At 43.5% G+C, this 23649-nt stretch overlaps 1 protein-coding gene across 6 annotated transcripts in view; it reads right to left on the bottom strand.

Moving 5' to 3' along the window:
• The window catches only part of CALD1 (caldesmon 1), a 184350-nt gene that overhangs the window by 61448 nt on the left and 99253 nt on the right, over positions 1-23649 (bottom strand). The window contains exon 1 of one of the 6 annotated variants that reach the window (XM_029923039.1): positions 10782-10990. The exons of the other annotated variants lie outside the window; for them this stretch is intronic. Within the exon in view, the coding sequence (XP_029778899.1) occupies positions 10782-10834 (53 nt within the window). The 5' untranslated portion in view covers positions 10835-10990. Of the gene's footprint in view, positions 1-10781; positions 10991-23649 lie in introns of those variants that run through there. 6 annotated transcript variants of the gene reach the window in all.

The raw sequence follows: 23649 nt of genomic DNA on the forward strand, positions 1-23649 counted from the left end.
ATACCACACCACATCCACTTCTTTCCAGGTCTCAGTTCTTGACAAGACAGGATTTAGAACTTAAGATATGGAGAAGTTCAAAATCATCAGAAAAGTGTATTTGCTTTTAATCGGCATAAGAAAGTCATGTGAGATTAATCATGAAGTGAGAGGAGTTGCTAGTTTCATGAAGTCCAGGTCTCCTACTGGGGGAAGAGGCACACTCACTGCCTCTTTGTGGGACTCTCAACGTGGTAGTTAGTCTCCTGGGCTGTTATATTTAAGATACAAAGTCATGGACGATCCGAGACCCTCCGCCGACCACTCCTCTCACCCTTGCCAGCCCTCCTCTGCCAGGAGGAGAAGCTTGCTCATCAAGCAGAATCTGATGTCATATTACAGTTGCTGCCAGATTCTCCCACACAGACCAGAGGTTAGAGCTGTGAGAGCACAGGCAGCGAATAACATCCGTTAAGTGTTAAGCTGAAAAGAGAGAGGGAACCACCAGAAGCCACTCAGCCTGGAGCCAGGAGCCAGAGGCCAGTCATTACACACACCCAGGCAGGGAGGAGGTGGCGGGGCCAGTGAATCAACCTCTGTGGCCTCATTTTCATCTGTAAAATGGAGATAGTGGTACTTAATTTGTAGCGCTGTTGAAGGATTAAATGAACTACTATTTCTAAAGTACTCAGAGTGGTGCTTGGCACATAGTAAGTACTACATGAGTGTTAACCATTTCTATTAACTTATTATTATCACTGTCCTCCTCATCATATGGGAAATAGGTTCTGTGCTTATATGTTTTCCAAAGATGCTGCTGTTTCCGAGCATGAATGGGAGGATTGGGCAGAAAGGTTTTCCTAACTCAAGAGTCTCAAACTCTTTTTCACTGCAAATATTAACACTAGAGAGGCTCAGAAATACAGAACCAACGCAAGGGAAGATTCTTGTCTTCTGTGGGTATTCCCTTATTCCTCTTCTGTTGACCACTTTTTCTCTGGCTTTCTACTTTCAGGAGAGGAGGCTGGAGGGGAGGATTGTGGCAAAAAATGTCCAAAACATGGAATGCCTTTTATCTCTCATTTTCTCTGTCGCTCTCATAATCCAAGTCACTTCTCATTAAAATGTAGATGGAAATTTATCATCAGACAGCTTTATCTTCCCATGCCAGAAAATGCACATGTCCTACTGGAAGAGGATAATCCCCTTCTCTATTCATCTTTGGGTCTGGCTTAACACCTAACCTTAGTGAAGAATTGATGGTCCAGAGCTCTATGTGTGGAGGTTGGTTCTGACTTTCACTGGAATGGCTTTAGACAGACTGCTTGTCAATGGAGGACCCAGATGTCCCTGTTGCTCCAATATCCTACAGCCAGCTGACATTTTAACTATACTGGGAAATTATTTCACATGCCGTTGATGAATTAAACTAAGAAATAGTGTGTTAAGCTATTTAAAATCTTCCCAGTATTTGTGGATTGAACCATGTTGTTAAAAAATATGCTGATGACTTAACCCCTTCTCCCCCACCTCACAATGTGATCTTATGTAGAAATGGGGACTTTAGAGAGGTGATCAAGTTATGAGGTCATTAGGGTGGCCCTCACCCAATATGATGTGTGTCCTTATAAAAGGCAGAGATGTGGGCACAGAAAAGGACATTCATGGAGGTTAGACTATGTGCAGAAAGACAGAGAGAAGGTCATGTGAAGGCAGAGATTAGATTGATGAATCTACACACTAAGAACTGTCAAAGATGGCCAGCAAACCACCAGGAGAGAGGCCTGGCTCACACACTCCCTGTGTCCCCAGAAGGAAACCCTGTCTGTTACGTTCAGCCACCCAGGATGTAGTAGTTTGTTACAGCAGCCATAAGAAACTAATACAGTATTCAATGGAAGGCCTGATGGTTCTAATTCGTTAACAATTCCCCTCCCCCCCCCCCACACACAATTTGTAGCATTTTCTACTGTTTATTTAGGTCAGTTGTTCATTACATTGGACCAGCAGTCCATCCGTCTGATTTCTTAAAATATCTTTTATTGTAACTTATAAATCTAACCTCTCATATGCTCAATTGTCACCTCTGCTGTGTTCCTTTTGTTCTTCTCATACCTGGGGATTTTGGTTAGGGATTTGCCTGCAGCTCTGAGGCGGGCTCATGAAACTCTGGCCTTCCTGGGTTCCCAGGGGCAGCTGGACGACTGAGCCTCCATTCCCTGGATGGAGGGAATGTCTTACAGGAATTCTCTCCCAGCCCCTACATCTTCAGATCCCAGGAGAGGCAGACTCATAATACTTCCCTGGGCCAAATCTAATGTTGAAGGTGGGTCAGAATTTAAAAATGTATATAGGGAGAGAGAGAGAAAGTGGAAAATAAATCTTTGCCAAGACACGAACTCCTGGCACACATGGTTCAATCTATGGCTTTAAGGCTGTTGCCCTTGGGGTGAACATACTAGGTGCGCCTTTCCCAGGGGGGTTAACATCAGAGCTCACACCTAGGCTTCAGTCTGAGGGGCTTTTGCCCCTTTGTGACCAGGAAGTGTTCACTACTCAGCTAACTAATACCATAATAGGTATTATTAGGCTTCTCTAGGATGCATATAATTTACCCAACTTCTAGAGACCTCAGCAAACTTTAAAATGAAGAAGTAATGGCCAGGTTTGTTGCATTCACTTTTGGGAAGTCTGTATATTCATACTATATGTTGAATTGTGTCCCCTCCAAAACTATGTTGAAGTCCTACCCCCCAGTACCTCAGGGTGTGATCTTATTTGGAAATAATACTTTTACAGAAGTATCAAGATAAGGTGAGATCATTAGGGTGAGCCCTAATCTAGTATGTCTGGCCTTCTTTTTATTTTTCATTATTTATTTATTTATTAAAGAATTCTCTTAATATTTATTTTTGAGAGAGAGACAGAGTGTGAGCGGGGGAGAGGCAGAGAGAGAGAGAGAGGGAGACGCAGAATCCACAGCAGGGTCCAAACTCTGAGCCATCAGCAGAGCCTGATGCCATGAGCCATGAGATCGTGACCTGAGCTGAACTTGGACACTTAACCAACTGAGCCAACCAGGCGCCCCTGTCTGGCATTCTTACAAAAAGAGGAAAATTCAGACACAGACAGATACAGAGGGAAGACGACGTGAAGAGAAATAAGAAGCATGTCAGGTGCAGTGACGGAAGCATCAGCTCTATGCTGCGACCAAACAGGGAACACCTGGGCCTACCAGAATCTGGAAGAGGCTAGAAGGATTCTTCCCGCACAGGATTCGGAGGGAGCGTGGCCCTGCAGACATCTTAACCTCAGACTTCCAGCCTCTAGAACTGTGAGACAATGAGTTTCTGTTGTGCTAAGCCACCCAGTTTGTGGCACTTTGCTGTGGCAGCCTTAGGAAGCTAGTACAACTACGCACATGCTTCTGTGATTACCCAGAAGCTACCTCAGATTCATCGCCTGGGCACCCAGCTCACACCAGTAATTATCAGTGTCAGTCACCCTCCCTGCCCATCTCCCCACAACTTTTGGAGCACTTACTAAGTGCCAGGCACCGTGCTAACCATTTCACATGTGGTTTCTTCTTCACATACATGAATAAACTGAAAAACTCAGCAAGATTAAGTAATTTGCTTGAGGGCACACAGTTAATAAGATGACGCAATGAGAAGCTGAATCCAAGTTTATCTGGATTGCGCAGTCAATGTTCCTCATTCATACTCAAGGGCTGGTGTCTTCCGAATCTCTAGCAAACAAATCCCTTCTTCTTACTACGTCCTCCTTTATGACATGTCTGGTTTAGGCCAAGTAGGAGGAGCAGTAATTCTATATTTTGCTCCCAAACTCTCTTTCAGCAGTTTTCCTCTAACTTCAGAGTTATCCAAAGTATAGCAGTATGGGTTACCATTTTTAAGTAGTTAGTAAATGGAACAACTCAAATCTGAGATGAAGCATCCCTCTGACTTTTCTGGGTTAGACGGACGTTTCAGTGAATATACGTCAATCACAAACTGAGTTCAGCTGTGTATTTCCCCAGCAGCAGTTGCTGTCTGTTGGCGTAAGATGGCCAGCCACCCCTCCTCTGGGGTCTTTAGGAAAGGGGGTGCTCAGAGGGAAGGGAAAGACAGGAGATGTGATACAGATTAAGCACCTGCGGTGATTTACACATCTGCACAGCTAGTTCTACTCTTCACTAAACCTGCAGGGCAGATATTTTATCTATTTTTTTTAACAGATGAATAAACTTGGACCTAGTGAAACTAAGTGACCTTTTCATGGTCACACATTTTGTAATGAGTAATCTCTAAACATGGATGTGGGGGGTGCCTGGGTGGCTTAGTCCGTTAAGCATCTGATTTCGAATCAGGTCATGATCTTGCGGCTTGTGGGTTTGAGCCCCACATTGGGCTCTGTGCTGAGCGCTCAGAGCCTGGAGCGTGCTTCAGATTCTGTCTCCCTCTCTCTCTGCCCCTTCTCTGTTTGTTCTCTCTCTCTACCCTCCCCCCTTCTCAAAAATAAATAAACATGAAAAGAAATTCAAACACAGATGTGGGAGTCAGGATATCTGGCTCTAATTCCTTGTCTGACAAGAAGGTACCCATTTTGTGCCGGGTCTGGCGGTAGAAGGGGAGCAGAGATCCATTCCCACACCAGCAGTGCTGTTTCGCTTCAGAAAAGTCACCGGGGAGGGGGCAGGGTGAGCAACAGCTTCCCACTTACGGCCTTCTCCCAAGGCTCAGGATGTCTAAGTGCCCCTAGGTCTCACTTATTCATTAAAATATTGTGTGAGCAGTCTTTTCTTTTCTAAAGTTAATTAAATTTAATTTTTATTTATTTTTTAGAGAGAGAGTATGAGTGGGTGAGAATGGCAGAGGGGGGTGAGAGAGAGAAAGAGAGAGAGGGAGAATTTTTTTAAATGTTTATTTTTAAGGGAGAGAGAGAGACAGACTGTGAGTGGGGGAGGAGCAGAGAGAGAGAGAGAGAGATGGAGACACAGAAGCTGAAGCACGCTCCAGGCTCTGAGCTGTCAGCACAGAGCCCAATGGGGGGCTCAAACTCGCAAAGCATGAGATCACGACGTGAGCTGAAGTGGATGCTTAACCAACTGAGCTACCCAGACCCCCGAGAGAGAATCTTAAGCAGACTCCACACTAGTGTAAAGCCTGCCTTGGGGCTTGATCTCGTAACCCTGGGATCACAGCCTGAGCTGCAATTAAGAATAGGACACTCAACTGAGTCACCCAGGCTCCCCTGAACAGTTTTTTCCCATTTAATTCTCAAGCATATCACTCAAATTTATTAAATAGCTATGGAAATTATCTAGCCATAAGCTAACTGTCATGATACAGCTTAAAGCTAGCTTTAAAATGTTGCTTAGGGGCCCCTAGATGGCTCAGTCGGTTAAGCGTCCGACTTTGGCTCAGGTAATGATCTCGCAATTCCGTGGGCTGCCCTGCGTCAGGCTCTGTGCTGACAGCTAGCTCAGAGCCTGGAGCCTGTCTTCACATCCTGTGTCTCCCTCTCTCTCTGACCCTCCCCTGCTCGTGCTGTCTCTCAAAAATAAATAAAAGAACATAAAAAAAGTTGCTTAAATTTTGTACCCCTTATGTATTTTTCCTCTGGAAAATACAGGGTAGTTATGAGCTGTGGCTTTTGGTGTGGGGATATTGCTGATCTGTGTAGAGAATGTTTTCACTCTTTAGGGAGTAAAAGAGACAAATTTATTTCCTTCTCTTTGGAGTAAACATAGTCCTTATTATATTACTATTTTATTTTCTTTCTGTTACAGAGTGAAAGATAGGGTATTTTGGAGAGCCGAATTCTAGAAAAGATGAGTCATGGAAGTCATGGAAGGGGAAAGAAAAGACACAAAGAGCTAGTGCAGCAGACCAAGCTAGCCTGTAGAAGGCAGATGTCAAGGCGCTCAATAGGAATTCACTAGCATAGAAAATATCAGACTAGAACATGAGCCTCTAAATAGGAATATTGGTACTTAACAGATGCCTTCTGATCAATGTCTCTGTGAGATGAGGTTTACAATAAAGTTATAAAGAAAAAGTGAAAGATCAATGAGAAAGTACCACATTTTCTCTAGAAGTTTATTGCTTTAACCCCTTCTTAATAAAGTTATCTCTTTTGCTGCTTACTTTTGTTTAATGTCTGTTGTTTTTAATAAAAAGTCTTTAAAACAGTAGAAACTAGTGTTTATAAATCCGGCAGGCTAGAGCTGATCCTATCAGGCAAAGCATACTCCTGCACCAAAGAGCTCATGATTTGAAAGCCCACTGACCACCTAGTTGCTTCCTTGCTATTCTAACCAGAAGTACGTAAGTGTGGAGGAGCGAGAATGCCCCAGCTCAGCTCCCAAATACAAACCTGGTTACAAAATCATAAACAAATGCCACTCTGAGATTTTCACTTATGAAGTTGCATAATAATATAGCTCATGCAGAGATCATTTTTCCAACTCTATAAAGAACAAATGGTCTTTCCAAGCTGTTCCTCTGATATTAAATTTTAATTGGGAAAAACAAGACTATTTAACAATAACTGGCATTTGTTTTGTCCTTAATAGTTTCCGTACACTTTAACACACATCATTATCCTGGATGGCCCTGCCTTCCTGCAAGTTACACAGAGCAAGTCTGGCCGTCTCCATGTTATGGCCGTGTGGCAGCAAGTTGATGTGGCTTCATTGCGATCACAGTGGTGATCAGTGACAGAGCAAGACCAGAACCCAGACCCTCCGGTTTCCATCTGGAAAAGCCTCTCCTTGAGCCTCCAGGCGGGCTCCTGCAGCAGGTGGCCGGTGTGGTCACCAGGCCAGCAGGGCTTCCTAAGCTGCTGTGAAGGCGGCCAGGTGTACCAAGATCATGGGATAATGTTTGGTGGGTTTCGAACTTTAGTCTGGGACTCATTTGCAGCTTCTGAAATCTACTTAGTGGGCCATGAGCAGCATTTTTAAATGAAATTAAAAAGGAGAGAAAATGATAGAAGGCAGGAAACTAAATCACCTTCTTGAAAAGATATCTGCTCTCCCATTGTTCACTGAAACATTATTCACGATAGCCAAGGTCTGGAAACAACCTAGGCGTCCACTGATGGATGAACAGATAAAGAAAGTGTGAGATAGATAGATAGATGAATGAATATTATTTGGCCTTAAAAAGGAAAGAAAAAGAAGCTTGTATTTCTTTCAGATGATCAGAGGGAAAAAGGAAGGAGGACAAACACGAATGTCTCTAAGCTGATCAGGCAGCTGGATGGCCCTGCTGGTAGCCAGAGCCCTGAACTGACCCGGGAGTGGGGGTGTTATGGGGGGCAGGAGGGCTGGAAAACAATCCCTGCCATCCTGCAGTGGGCGGGAGGCTAAAAGACTAGATAATCTTGAAGCCAGAACCTGTGTTTGGTTCTTTTTTATGTCCTTAGTGCTTAGTCCAGCAGCACTAACTGGCAGAGGAAATGCTGAATGAATATTTGTTGAATGAATGCATGGATATGAGTAAGGTTTACAGATTTTTAAAGGCTCCTCTTAAAAATTCAATTAGGCTTGGAAATGAATCCAAGCAGTCTACATTTATGAAAAGCTTGTTTCCAAACTTTAATTTGCAAATTGGTTTTTGGAACTTCAAACATCATTATACATGGCAGTCGGGATCCCTGGCCAGCCCACAACCACCTTTCTAAGCCCAAGATGTATCTGAAGCTAATACTGAGAAGCAAAGCGGCGTTTCCATGGGAAAGAGGCATCCACATCATTCCAGTTAGGAATGCCAGGAAGCAAATTAGCCTCCAGATGGCAGAGGAGCACCTCCCCTGATCCCGTTCCTCTTGCTGCAGCTGGACTGGACTCTGCAGAACTACTTCTGATGGGTGGGAGGGAAGTGAGAAGCAGCATAAAGTGAGAGCTCATTTCCTATATAATTCCCTATGTTTAATTTCACATTTTTAACCTTTATATACCTTTCCACATTTGTTACAAAATAGGATACAAGAACAGAACTTTTTCATCGTCGAGATATATAAAAGCACACTTCTTTATGGGAAACATGACTCTTAATGGACAAAAGCATGAATGTTTACAAGAAACATGAAATTCTGACTACAGGAAGAGACTTCATGAGGGCTTTGGGGAAACGAGAAAAGTAACGGCAAGAATACCAGACTGCAGGCGGCAGAAGCACTCAGCAAGCTTCCTAGCAGTAAATGACCCAGTACCTTGAAATCCAAACACCTGGAAGGCCTTCACACCTGCCCTGGAGATAACAGGCTGTGTGCAGGGCCTGGCATTCAGGAATTTTAATGTGTCTCATAGAAACACAGTAGTCTGTAGGCTACAAGACTCAGATAAAAGATCTGATGCGGAGGAATTTAGAAATCATTTTGTTGGGCACCTGTTTTGACATTTAACCTAATGCTTCTTCCAGAACCAAAAGTGCTGAAGCTTCATATGTTCAAATGACTCCAATGAATAGTGTGCACTTGGATGAACTGAGCTTGGTTTATCCAATAATAAGAAATTGAAAAAAAAATTTTTTTTTGGCATCAGCGCCAAGCTGGAAACTGAAGATTCAAAGATTCAAAATAGTTCTGGCCTCCATGTAAATTGCCATCTCTTGTGGAGAGCACAAGCATGCTCACTACTAACTTGAGTATAAGGCTAATAAAAAAGGGTCAGACAAAGCTTATTAATGCAGACAGAAGATGGGAACCGAGGAAGGTTTGCAGAGGAAGGTAGTATTTGATTGGGGCCTCGAAGGACAGGAAGGAAGTCAGAAGCAGGTGAGGTAGACCGCCTTACCCCTGCCCCACTACCATCCCGTCTCCACCCCACCCCACCCCACCCACTCCAACACTTCTCTGGAATCCCAGGTTTCCATGGAACAGTTCAGGAACCAATGATCTTGTTTAATGCCTTTATTCTTCCAGATGAGGTGACTCAAGGTCATGGGGGTGTTCCTGTGTAGGGAACAGAGGGAGCCAAGGCATGGAGATGGCCTGCACATGTGAGGGATCCCATTCAGCTGCAGCAGCGGCAGGTCAAAATGGGAAGAAATGCTGAAGGCAGAGTATAGAGAATTTTGAATACTACATTAAGGAGAGTGGGTCCCATTCTCAAAGGTGGGTGGGGGAGGGATGGGACGAGAAAGGAGAGAGAGACTGAGGCCAGGACCAGAGGGGAGGCAATTATAATCATCCAGGTGAGAGGCAGGAACTGTTGAAATTTAAGAAGTGATAGAGTGAGTGAAGAGTGAGAGGGACATGGAGAAGTAAATTGATAGAACCACAGGCATGATGGAGAAGCAAAACCCGGACAACTGGGAACTAGGAGTGGTGAGAGAGACACAGAACACTGGTGTGTGTGCACGCATGCAGACTGGGGTCTTTTCCAGCATCCCAGGCCCTGTTGTTGACCAGCTGTGTAACACTGGGAAGACCTTTCACTACTACACGCATCAGTGTCCTCTTCTGAAATAAAGGCACTAAAAAAGACCAGTGGCTTCTGAACTGCTCCATGGAGATCTAGGATTCCAAGGCAGTTTTGGTGGAGTGGGCAGAGTGGCGTGGGGCGGAGAAGAAACAGGGAATGGAGTGGAGGTAAGCAGTGGGGCGTGATTTGGAAGTGCAGCAGGGGAGAGGTCTAGGTCCTAAACCACTTAGTCAACCAGAACATCTCTTTTACTTAACAGAATTCCTTGTAGCGTTACATTTGCTTAAAACAAAAACAAAACAAAAACCAAAAACAACTCGTTGGATAACCACTGGCCTGTAGAGATAACCTGTAAAACCCCTTTGAGCTCTCACACTTGAGAGACCACACTTATCGAGAAGGGCGACCCAAGAGATCTGCTAATGCAGTGGAGGCAGGTCTCATCTTCAGGACCCCATCGAGTTCCTCCGTCTATTTGATTAACTGTTGCACAAATGCTGGAACAACTGGAACAATTGTCATGCTGAATCGGTGCCAAAACTCTCAAAAATGGGAAAGATGTACTGAAAGGCCATTTGGTATTCTTACTCTTGTGCGGTACCTTTTCCCAAGATCCAGTAAGTTTTCCAAACCTCATAAACACCAGCGTGAAAAGAGCTCTTGCCTGCAGTACAAAGGCACCGGCTGCATTACCGACTGTTGTCTGGCTTTGGGTAAGTGGAGTTACCCCCCTGGGTTTCGTCTCCTTGTCTATAGAATGAGAACATCGCAGCAAACAATCCTAGAGGCCCCTTCTAGCTTTAACATTCCAGGGTTTCATGATTCTAAACCTTGAAGCCTGTTATCTGAGCAATTCCCTGATCAATTGCATGTGCTCTCAATCTTGTTCGGTCACAGTCAGATGGTCAGTATATTAAGGGCTTTGGGCTGTTGACTTTAAGGATTGGGCAATGTGTGCTTTAGCCAAGATCTCTGATTCCTGCAAATGGATCATTCTGAGCAAAGGGCTCAGGTCTAAATTAACAGCAGATCTTCAGAAACACAATACTCTGTGGATCAGTACTTGCAGGAGAGAAACCCTGTGCCTAGGTATAATCCTAGATGTGCAGAGAGTGTATAAACCACCAGAGAAATGGAAACAAGGAAAACCAATCGGAACAACCACAAAGTTTAGACCAGAAAGTTTCAGACAGGTCTGAAATTTACATACTGCCTTCCTGCCTTTGCCTCCTGATTTCTCCTCTCCTCTCTCTCCCAAAATTAAATTTTTTCTTTTCTCTTCTCTCTCTCTCTCTAACAACAATTCCTTTGTAAAAAGAAAGAAAGGAAAAAGAAAAATTTAAAGCGAAGAGGCAAAGCGAGCACTCACTGGGAGAGCGCGGCCAGGCTGCGTCTTCCCTGCAATCCGGATCCCCCAAGCATGTCTGTAGCTGGAAGGGGTGGCGGGTTGCTGGAGGTGCTGAGACTCTCCTGGCGGTAAGGGCGGTCAAGGCGTGGGCCGGGCCCCTGGAGGTGCCATGTTTTCTGTGGCTGAAATGCAGTGTGCAGGATGCTCCTGTGTTCTCCCTTTGTGTTAACACTTTGGTCTGTCCCTGTGACGAAAGTCTGGGCTTGTCCTCAGCCAAATCTACTCCTCCCCACCCTTTCCCTCTGCATAGGATCATCAGAGAGCTGATTGTTATTTTTTACTGTAATCTCTCTAATAGAGGCCCATCCTGTTTAGACTCTAAAGGGCGCAGACTGCTCGGGAGATTTCCAGACTCTTATTAGTGGGTGTTAGGGGCCAGGATTCTCAGTAGCATTCATGATGAAGACTTTATATGATTAATTACAAGCAATTACTCCAAGGTAGAGAACAAGTCAAAGGAAAAGACACTGATTCATGTGCTCAGCCTTTTGGAAAACAGTTAATCATGGGATCACTTGTGTGCCCCATCCCACTCTGAAGAGATCAACAGAAATCAGCCCACCAAAAAGTTCACATGGGTGCAGTTCTCAGGCCCTCATTCTGAGCTCTGTTCTCAATTAGCATGAGTGTAGGTGCTTTCCAAAGCAAACAGTTCCCACTGAGAAATCAAATCTGAGAAACTTCTCTTATCCCTTTTATCCAGGGAAAGATGGATGTATGATATAAAAATGCGAACCAGAGGCAAAGGGAAGAGAGCCGGCTCTATCGGTGATCTGCTGGGTTATATGGGGCTCTCACGCCCCTCAGGGAAATGAGGGCAACAGCCTGCCTAGGAACATGTTGCAACAGTCTGCCTGGTCTGCACCCACCGCACTCTGGTGTGGTGATCTCATCAGCCAAGCCAGGCAAGGGAGCTTGGTCAGCAACAGCTTGGGAAGCAACCGAATTCCAGCCCCTGAGGAGGGGGTGGTGCTGATTCTATCTGGAGATGACATTGCCTCTGGGCTTGCGTTATGAATACGTTTCTTCATCTCTAACCGGCAAGGAGCAGATTGGTGCTGGGGAGCGTGGATGCACAGGACTTTCTGTCAAATGAGTAGAACAACTCAGATCTCCACAACAGAAGGTGATTGAGACGAGTCTTTTGGTAAACAGCAGGGAAAATCATCAACTCCACACACTGAGAGTCCCCTCTTCACAGAATGAAACCTCTCTGAGAGCTAAGCTTCGTGTCACAAGCAAGAGCGCAGAAGCACAGAGCGTTTGGACAGTTTGCCCAACGTCAGAGGGCAGAGCCACAGCACTGACCCTCATGCTCAACGTAGAGGAGTTTCATTCAGTTAGGTTAAATGCTCTCGTCCCTGTAAGCAACTAGAAAAGTTTGTTCGTTTTCTTGCTTAAATACCATGTTGTCATCAGAGTTAGAGTTTATAGAGTAAATAGTTTAATGAATTTCAAAGTCAACTATCTCCATATAGCATGACATATACACATTTAAACATCTCTCTGATTATATATTGTCACTTAACATACACTGACTATATAAAGTGCATGAGACACTCATAAAAATAGAGCTATGTCTGCCTCAATAGAATCCTCACTGACTTGGCTTGAGTTTATGGCTCCAGAGCTGAGATAGAAACATGTATTGGCATTTTGCTGTGCTCCTTTCTAACCAATTTTGCCCACTGATTTTTTTCCCTTTACCAAGCTCAGTCTTCTGTTGTGGCAGGCAGAATGATGCACCTCCCAGAGACATCCATGTCCTAATCTCCGTAATTTATGAATATGTACAACATGCAAAAAGGACTTTGTGGCTGTAGTTAAGTTACAGGCATGGAGGTAGGGACATGATCCTGGATTCTCCAGATGTGTGTTCAATCTAACTACATGGGTCTTTAAAGTCAGAGAGCCCTCTCTGGCTGTGGTCAGAGAGAGAGGTGACCACAGCAGAATGGCCAGAGAGATGTGACACTGCCAGCACTGAGGATGGGAGAAAGGGGGCCAAGGAGCCAAGAAGCCAAGATTGAGGGGAGCCTCTAGAAGCCCGAATGGCAAGGAAATGGATTCTCCCCTACAGCCTCCAGAACCATGTAGCCCTGCCCACACCTCAATTTTGACCTTGTGAATGTGTGTTGGGACTTGGAATCTCTAGCACAGTAGATAATCAGTGTCTGCTGGGGTTTTTTTAATTTATTTTTTTATTTTTCTTTATTTTTTTTAGTATTCTTTTTTTGTAGTTTATTGTCAAGTTGGTTTCCATATAACACCCAGTGCTGATCACAACAAGCATACTTCTCCATGCCCATCACCCATTTTCCCCTCTCTACCACCCTCATCAATCTTCAGTTTGCTCTCAGTATTTAAGTCTCTTCTGGTTTGCCTCTCTCCCTCTCCCCAACTATTTTTTCCTCTTCTTCTCCCCTATGGTCCTCTGTTAAGTTTCTCCTATTCCACATATGAGTGAAAACATATGGTATCTGTCTTTCTCTGCCCGACTTATTTCATTTAGCATAATACCCTCGAGTTCCATCCACATTGCTATGAATGGCCAGATTTTATTCTTTCTCATTGCCATGTAGTATTTCATTGTATATATAAACCACATCTTCTTGGTCCATTCATCAGCTGATGGACATTTAGGGTATTTCCATGATTTGGTTATTGTTGAAAGTACTGCTATGAACATTGGGGTACATGTGCTCCTATGCATCAGTACTTCTGTATCCCTTGGGCAAATCTCTAACAGTGCTATTTCTGGGGCATAGGGGAGTTCTAGTGTTAATTTTTTGAGGAACCTCCACACTGTTTTCCAGAGCAGCTGTACCAGTTTACATTCCCACCAACAGTGTAGGAGGGTGCCCATTTCTCCACATCCTCACCAGCATCTATAGTCTCCTGATTTGTTCATTTTAGCCACTCTGACCGGTGTGAGGTGGCATCTCAGTGTGGTTTTGATTTGTATTTCCCTGATGCCGAGTGACGCTGAGCATCGTTCCATGTGCCTGTTGGCCATCTGGATGTCCTCCCTGGAGAAGTGTCTGTTCATGTCTTCTGCCTATTTCTTCAATGGACTATCTGTTCTTTGGGTGTGGAGTTTGGTGAGTTCCCAGTGTGGGCTGTTTGAAGACACTGAGCTTGTCGTTGTTTGTTAGAGCAGTGATAAAAAATTAATAAATACATTTGCTTATGGGCTTCACTTAACTTTGGGAATTCACTTCAGCTCCTGATTTCCCACTCCTTCCAATTCACTCCAAATTTAGGGTGGCAAACATAATTTTGGTATATTTGGAACAAGCTTCTAAATGTCCATCACCTGATGAGTGGATCAAGAAGATGTGGTATATATACACAATGGAGTACTACATGGCAATGAGAAAGAATGACATATGGCTATTTGTAGGAAAGTGGATGGACTTTGAGGGTGTCATGCTAAGCGAAATAAGCCAGGCAGAGAAGGACAGAAACCATATGTTTGCACTCATAGGTCTAACAGGAAAACAGGAGAAACCTAATGGAGGACCAGGGGAAGGGGAAGAGGGAAACAGAGTTGGGGAGAGAGAGGGATGCAAAACTTGAGAGACTATTGAATGCTGAAAATGAACTAAGGGTTGAAGGGAAAGGGGTAGGGGGGAAAAGAGGTGGTGTGATGGAGGAGGGCACTTGTGGGGAAGAGCACTGGGTGTTGTATAGAAATCAATTTGACCATAAAATATTTAAAAAAATGGAGTAACTTGGAAAATATTCTGTGATTCTTTCAGGCCAATCCTATCTCTCTCTCTCTCTATCTCTTTCACCCCACACAGACACATACACACGCACGCACGCACACACACACACACACACACACACCTTACCTTCCATGGAGGAGAGCAAGAATTTAGTAATCTTCCACTAACATACTGACATTCATGTACTAAAAGTATGCTAATGGTGAGCTGTATAAAGGATATCCACCAAGCTCTTTGCCTAGCCCTAAAGATAAGAAGAGAGAAATCATGCATACTCTTTGTTGGCCCCTTGTTACTAATGGAATGCATCTGGAAAGTAGCTGTCTGGCTTCTGTCTGTGATAGTAAAGCTAGCAGGTGTCATAACTTGTGCTACTTAGTAGTGCACTAACATGCCAATAGTGAAGAGAGAAGCAGCTTTGGACCTGGGTCAGATACCAGTGGGAAATAACAAGAGCACCAAGGCCAACGAAAGGGAGACTGGATGCATTTGAGAGGCAGGAAGAGAAGTGAATCATGAGCTGTGGGCAATGCGAGAGTGGACAACACCTTCCAGGTGCCTCTCTGGGACCTGGCTAGCTGGGGCTGGAAAGGCAAGATGAGAGGAATGAGGAAGAAACATACCAAAAGCTAATGTGCTCTTACTGTGTAGCACAGACATGGGTAATCAGAGTCCTGTTTCCAGAACTGGTCTCTGAGAACAGATTAATGATCATTCACCGGCACCATGAATGATGGAGGCAGTCATGCATATGTCAGCCAGATAGTGGGTGTCACACATGTGACATTTCAGGACTCCTTTACTAGGGAAAATGGAAGTCTGGGCCAGGCTCCAATTATTCATAGCATCCTCCTTTTCTGGATACTTTATTTGATTTTTTATCAAAGGTTTGAGGGAAGTCAGTGCAATAGAAAGAAATAGCTCTTGACACAGGGTGGTCCTTTATTAATAAAATCTGATTTAAAAAAATAACTTCATGGAGGTAGGAGACTGGACCACACGATCTGTTCCAGACTTTACAGTCTGCAATAGTTGTTTGAGAACAGCTTCTACCTTGGAAAAACTCCCTAGGGAAAAGTGAGGTATGTGGGATGTGCCTGTGTACTGCCCTAATGCACTTTAGACACAAACACATACACACATGCACGCACACACACACTTACTTCCTACAGAAACTCAAACTCCAAAGAAATCTATTCCCTGGAGAGACAACTGTTCAGTAATTTAAAAGCGATTTTTAAAAAGCCTCTTGAAAAATATTTTCTTATAAAGAAATTCCTAGACTCCATACTCTTAGAATGAGGCAAAATGTCTTGCCTAGGTGGCTGCTCATCAAGTGGTGGGTAGGAGTGGGGTTCCTGGGTGGTTTAGTCAATTAAGTCCAACTCTTGATTTCGGCTCAGGTCCTGATCTCATGGGTTTATGAGTTTGAGCCCTGTGTTGGGCTCTGTGCTGACAGCTGACAGGCTGCTTGAGATTCTCTCTCTCTGTCCCTCTCCTTCCCTCTCACTGTCTCAAAAAAAGGAGGGGGTGGATAGGAATGGAAGTGAAGAGGTTAACTACAAATCTGTAGGCATATCCTCCTTCCTTCTTTCCATGGGCCTCTTGTATTCTTCTCTTTATGGCTGATGGCATCTCACTATTCCCATGGCACTGAACATGTTCACTTGAATGATACTGCTTTGCGTTGTCCTGTGATCTAGCATTTTAATGGGTCCTTCTAATAAAACTTCCAATGAAATACTACTCCCTTTTTCCATGTCCCATCGCAGAAATTACAGACACCTTTCCTCTCTTTCTTCTTCTTTCTACGCTCCAGTAATGCCCTTTCCTTGACTCGCCTGCCCCATTGCATCTTTGCTAATGTCTTCCTAGTTCCTGCTGTGTCTTCCTCTAGGGATCCACAGTGGGCTGGGTGGGGTTGGAGGAATGAATGGACTATTCTGGAAAGTCATCCTTTACTCTCACCCTACACTTCCTGTGTAACTTGCTGTCCTTAACTAGGATCCTTGTGGCCTTTGCTGAACTATTCTTGGTGTGATCCAGCCGTAGGCCTGTGGACTATCGTCTGTTACACTCCTATCTCTCACAATGGCAGCCATGTCGGTTGTCCCAACATGTTCTTGCCTCACCCCTCCTCACTTAACACTACTTGAATTTTTACTACAAGCCAGTCATCCACGGAGATGATGTAGGGGATCCAAAGATGAGGAGGTCAGACTCAGAGGGAGGTAAGGTATGTATACAAACACTGTGATACAAGATAGAAAGTGAACGGCACTCTGAAGGCAGTGGGGCTAAAATACCGTGCTTCAAAATGGCATCTTGTGATCAAGGCCCTGGTGTTTAATCACTCTTATGCTCAATTTATTCTGTTACTGAACTGTACTTCCTGTTGCCAAAATAGAAACCCACTTATCTCTATCAGGGCCACAGGTACTAAATCATGCTTCAGCCTCATCTTTTCTAGGCTACATGCCAGTGCCTATTTTCCATTCTTTTAATATCAGGCTGAAATATAACAACTCTTCAAGCAGGAAACCAAAATTGGACATAATAAAGGCTTGACCAAGGCTGAATGTGCCTGGATGAAGGCCCAGTGCTGCCTGCCACGTTCCTGTTAACACGTCTTGAACATCGTTGTCACATTGATAACAGCATCTCGTACAGAGAACATTCATTCATTTCTGTGCTAAATCCAGGATTTTTTTTCTTCCTTTCCAGATCTGTTTCTTTGTCTGCCTATTTCCAGCATTTATTGTAAAGGCAGTTTTGTTGTTATTAGTTGACCTTAACATACAGAGCCTCATACTGTTTTCAGAGGCCTATTTTTCAACTCTTTCAGGATATTCTGTACTGTATTTTTCTTGTTGAGGGTCTTAGCAACTGAGGAACACAAAACCTGATTCAGGAAGGGAGAAAAAGATCTTTCAAAGTGCACCTCTCTGAATTTCAGTACCTGGGAAGTCTATCTATTTGAGGCAACATGAAGTTCAAGGCTTTATACTGCACTAACAGTGGGCTTCTATATTTCTTTCTCCCCTTGCTAGGCTGTGAGCTCTTTGAGGAGGGGTACTGTGCCCAATCATCTTTTTGACCCTCCCCTTGTTTCAGTTAGCTTAGTGCCTGGCGGAGAGTAGGCCTTCTGTAATATGTGCCTAATAATTGAATTCGTGCACGTGGCTTCAAAATGAGCAAATAACTACTTTGACCATGTGGATTTATTTTTTTCTGTAGTTGAGTCACGACAAAAGGATAAGTGATGTGAATGGGGGCCTGGCCTCAAGTTTCATGGTGTCCACCACTGGAACTGAGATGTATCTGGGTGTGTCTGAGTGGTTGGGTGGGTCTGGATCGAGGGGGAGAATCACATGGAGGTCTGGGGAGTTGTTTGCTATCACGTGCCTGAACCCAACCTTATTGCCCCCTGTCTGTGCCCTGAGGAAAGGTAGACTGCAGGGAAGCTGAAACCATTTCTACAAGGTGTTTTCTGAGTCTAGGTCAAGCTTTGGTGCCTGAGTGACAAAGGGTAACAGAGCAGAGGACAGGGTCACCACCCCTACTTCTGTCCAGAGCATGCATGGTTCTGGAATTCTGGAAGACTAAAGGGACTACAAGGCCACTTTGGTACCTTGAAAGTCTGGAGCACAATGACACCAGACAGTGCCTTTGACCCAGAGGCCCAGGGTCTTAGGGTGGGCCCCAGAGCCATGGCAGTGGAGGATCCTCTGCAAATGCCTTCATAGCAGAGTGGGGGCCAGGGCCTCACTGGGACAGGGGCCTACCAGCAAGGAGTCATGGGAGGTTGCTCAGGGTGGATGAGTATACCATTCATGAGCTTGAGCTTGTGTGAGAGACACTTCCAGAAACAATTAGAGAGGACTTTTTTTTAAATTGGTGGTCGAGTGGTCATCCTGCATAAGCAGGTAGTATTAATAATTATATCATTAGTGGAGCGCCTGGGTGGCTCTGTTGGTTAAGTGTCTGACTAATGATTTTGGCTCAGTGCATGATCTCACAGTTCATGGGTTCGAGCATCGCATAGGGCTCTGCACTGATGACATGGAGCCAACTTGGGATTCTCTCTTTCCGTATCTGCCCTTATCCTGCTCATGCTCGCTCTCTCTCAAAATAAATAAAAACTTAAAAAAATTTTTTTTTAAATTATATCATTAGTAATGTGATCCTACTGACACCCACAGGCAGATTCTGATTGAAGATACATGGGGAACAGCTATAAGCACTCTGTACCTTTTTAAAAGTATGTCTTATTCTGAAATCTTTTAGACAAATTGAAAGGAATAAGGAAAATCTATGTGCTCACCATCCAGCTTAGAAATAAAACTTTCAGGGCACCTGGGTGGCTCAGTCGGTTGAGCATCTGACTTCAGCTCAGGTCATGATCTCCCAGTCTGTGGGTTCTAGCCCCACATCGGGCTCTGGGCTGACAAAGCCTGCTTCAGATTCTGTGTCTGCCTCTCTCTCTGTCTCTCAAAAATAAATAAACATTAAAAAAAAAGAAAAAATAAAGAAAACATTCAAAGTAACTTAGTGCCCCTGGGTGCTCTCTGAGAATGGCATTCTGTCCCTTCCCACCTGGAGGTAGCTACTTTCCGGAATCTCTGTCCAATCCACTTTCTTGTGAGCTACTCCTGTGAACTATTTTCCCCCTCCATGTTTGGTGTCACCCCAGAGGGATCACCGTCAATGCCACCATTGTGTGTATTTGGTTCTTGGATGAACCAGGATGGGAGTGTAGGAGTGAGACATCCTTTCACTGTGTCTTGGGGCTTCTGTATTTTTCATGGCCAAATGCCGATTCCCTTACCATGATACTATGACTCAGTTGAAAGGAGGCATTCTCTCCTTCCCAAGGCCAATCCTGAGTCCCAGCATGCCATTGCTGGCTCTTCCCCTTGAGCATATCCTGACCCCTACTTGTATCCCCACTGGCAATCTAACATACATCTTCAATGGTGCAGTACACCCTAACATTTACCATAAAGGGAACTTTTGTTGGGTGAAAAGATGATTAGCATTTGCCACCATTTGCCTGATATTTCCTCAAGTTTTCTGCTTTTATCCAACAACGCTGTTCCTTCTCCTTTGGCCTAGAATGCCTTTTAAAATTCCTTCTGCTTCTCTGAAATCTAGTGATTCTTTAAGAACCAGTGTCTAGCCCCACCTCTATAAAGTCATCCTGCATGTGACTTTATTTCTTTGTACTTTTCCATCTCAGGAGGAAAGAGGAGACTGTGTGAGCCTACTCTTGTTTGCGTGCATTTGAGAGAGAGTTATGTTGTCAGGTATGAATCAGCCCCTCCAGCTCACTTGTTGTGAGGCTCCTCATTTCTAATTAAACCTTTTTGCAACAATTATTTAGATCTACTCTCTAAGCTCTTTTTTTTTTTTAATCTGGGTTTTTAACCAGCTAGACTATTTAACTTTTTTCCTGGAGAGAAAAGTTTCTATCTTAAGGGGATCATGCCTCCAACTCCCCCTCTGCCCTCCAGCTAGAAACACATCTTTAAAAACAATGAAATAGTGCTTGGAAATAGAGTTCTAACAACAGTTGCCTGACTGAATGGTTGCTGGTACATATCTATAAACCCTGGTTCTGGTCTCAGTGAAAATAGTTATATTATACCCTATATAATTCTAGGAAAGAAGTATGTACAGGAAGGATATGATTTCTACCCAAAGGAAATTGAATCTAGGCCATAGTGATGTGCTTTAGAATGCAGAATTTGTTGTCCATTGATACAAGTGAACTGGAAGGAAATTAAGAAACTATCATGAGGACTCTAAGGATGCTAGTGTACGAGAAAAGGTCAAATCTTCAAAGGAAGCATGTTAGTTCATAAGCCACAGAATTCTCTGTGTGTATCACTCTTGTTCTAAGTATCCAAATATTTCCACAATCATAAATTTATTTGCTGGTGTCCGCTTTCTGCATCTGGATATTAAATGTACACGTGGCTTTTACAGCTGGACTCAAATCTATATATATATTTTTTTTTGCAGGGGGAGGTCAGGCCTGTATTAAAGCATGCATTTGTTCTTATTGCTAGAGAAATAGTTCATCATGTGTTTTGGATACTTTGGTATATAGTGTTTACTATTTATATTATATAAATGACACTTTGTTAGGTACTCTCCTATTTTGCAATTAACAGATCACACAAACCAGTACATGATTATGATGCTGATCTATAGGTATAAATAGATGAATACACACACAGAGGCTTATTTATGCACTGTTCATGTGTATATACCTTTTCTCACCAAATAAACTGTAACCTTTTTGCCGGCAGGGATATTTCATAGCACCTCACTGGCACCTGATACAGCCTCAAACATTGCCTGCCATACAGCAGACACTCAACAAATACTTGCTTTTTGCTCTCTGGGTTGAAGAGAGCCAAAAATGGAACAGAGATGCCACACAAATAAGGCATGTTGGCCGGTCCTCCTAGAGGCTTCCCCAGAGTGATTTTTTTTTTGGAGTATTCAGTGTAGTATAGGATCTAGAAGCTTTGTTGCACCACCAACTCGGTTTTGGGAGTTCTCCAAATTGATAGGTCTCAGGAAGACTGAGGGCTAACAGACTCACAAGACACTGATGTGGACATCAGAGTGCTAATTAATGCCAGTTAAGAGAATGGATGACCTCCCTCTTCAGTGCCTGGAGAGCTCTCCTATTCCCACCATTCCCCAACCCGTGATGTCAGGAAGCCTACCAGTCACCTACCAGTCCTTCATTGGTAATGAAGTCAGAGCAAAGGGAGGTGAAATCATCATGATGAGTATTTTACCCAAGCCAAGGGAGGACATGAAGAAACACCTCTCTCAGTGGAGAGAATGCTTTTCATGTCACAAGACTGAATGAACCCAGAGATTCAAAGTCCTTCTCATTTGGAAAGTCCAATGCCATTGCCAACCCTGGCCTTGGACTTGGCATTCATGTAAACCTCTTCTATTGGCCCATTCTTTGTTGAGACTTGCTAATACACAGATGAGCTGGACTGAATATTTGTGTCCTTGAAAACTTCATGTGTTGAAATCCTAACCCCCATGTGACCATATTAGGAGGCAGGGCTTTGGGGAGGCAATTGAAGGTCACAAAGGTGAAGTCCTCATGAATGGGATTAGTGCCCTTACAAGAAGAGACACAAGAGAGCTTGCTTTTTCTATCTCTCTCTTCAACAAGTGAGGATACAACAAGAAAATGACCAACTGCAAATGAGGAAGCGGGCCCTCACGAGATACTGGATCTGCCAGCACCTTGATATTTGGACTTCCCAGCCTCCAGAACTGCAATAAATAAATGTTTGTTGTTTAAGCCATCTGGTCAATGGTGTTCTATTAGAGCAGCCCCAAATGACTAAGACAATCGATTACAGTTGTTACACTTGCTGGCATCTGGGAGACCTAATGGAATTAAACACTTATGTGCATTGAATTCATTGCATTGATTATAAATGTTCTTTTGTAGAATTTTTGGATGCCTTTATGGTGGCAGCTTGACACAGGAGATTAGAAATAGACTAGGTAAAAGCTTTTCAGCTTTAATATGTTACTTTGCTTTGATGTTATTGAGAAGTGAAATTAAGCTATCATTAGGATCAAGGCAGGAAAAGCAAATGGAGCTCTTTTTTTTATTCATTAATTAATAGACTAGAACCAGGCAGGGTTTTCAGTGAAAGCCTTTAATTAAAAAAAATCATATCCATTTTTCTCGGTTAAAAGTCAAAATTTATCTGGAAATCTTTTTAATATTAAGATCTTATGAAGACAACAAAGAAAAAAATGGATAATACTTATGCAAAAAATAGTGGACAGACATTTTAAATTTGAGATCCAATGATCTGAAATATGCATCCAGCTTTTTAAAAGTGTTTTATTTATTCTGAGAGGGAGCATGTGTGCACTCATCCGCACGAGTGGAGGAAAGGGAAAGAGAGAGAGACAGAGACAGAGACAGAGACAGAGACAGGATTCCAAGCAGGCTCCATGCTGTCATTGCAGAGCCCAACACAGGAATCAATCCCACAGACCCGTGAAATCATGACCTGAGTTGAAATCAAGGGACACTTGGGGCGCCTCAGTCGGTGAAGCGTCTGACTTCGACCTAGGTCATGATCTCAGGTTTGTGGGTTCGAGCCCCACATCAGGCTCTGTGCTGACAGCTAGCTCAGAGCCTGTCTTCAGATTCTGTGTCTCCCTGTCTCTCTGACCCTCCTCTGCTCAGACTGTTTCCCTCTCAAAAAAATAAAACATTAAAAAAAAAAGAAATCAAGGGACACTTAACTAACTGACTCCCCAAGGCACCCCTGCATCCAGCTTCTAGAACACATTGAAGGCTAGAGTACTGGGATTCTCCGAGGTATATCAGAATTCAGTGTCTTTTTAGGATGTCAAACTAGCTTGCCTTCTGACTCTTTCTCGGTGGATGTAAGAATTAGAAATTAAATTAAAAATTAAAAGATACATGGGCGCCTGGTGGCTCAGTCAGTTAAGCATCTGACTTCAGCTCAGGTCATGATCTTGTGGTTCATGAGTCTGAGCCCCTCAACGCGGTTTGTGCTGATAGCTCAGAGCCTGGAATCTGCTTTGGATTCTTTGTCTCCCTCTCTTTCTCTGTCCCTCCCCAGCTTATGCTCTCTCTCTCTCAAATATAAATAAACATAAAAAAAAATTAAAAGATACAATTTTGAGGCTATTCTACAGTAATTCCAGTATTATATGTTCTGGTGTTGCAGTTCATCGATTTTATTGCTTACAAATTTTATGTGAACAATTAACCAAAGGGCATACCTTTATAATCAAGAAACTTAATGCCTACTATAGAATTTGTTGTATCATAGTCAATGTTTACTGAATTAATCTGAATCTTAATCTAGAATTTTGACTAGTAGTTATTTATAAATCCTCCTCCTCTTCTAAAATCATACTTTAAAGATGTATGTATTTATAAAAACATAAAAAAAGGCTCCACTTCACTGAAAATAAAATTAACCCCCCATATCTTGGTTAAACGGATTATAATAGATTTCTTTTTTTTTCTTGGTTCATCAGTACCTCCCAATACTAGAAAA

The sequence above is a fragment of the Suricata suricatta genome, chromosome 2, assembly GCF_006229205.1.
Source record: "Suricata suricatta isolate VVHF042 chromosome 2, meerkat_22Aug2017_6uvM2_HiC, whole genome shotgun sequence".
NCBI classification, from domain to species: Eukaryota; Metazoa; Chordata; class Mammalia; order Carnivora; family Herpestidae; genus Suricata; species Suricata suricatta.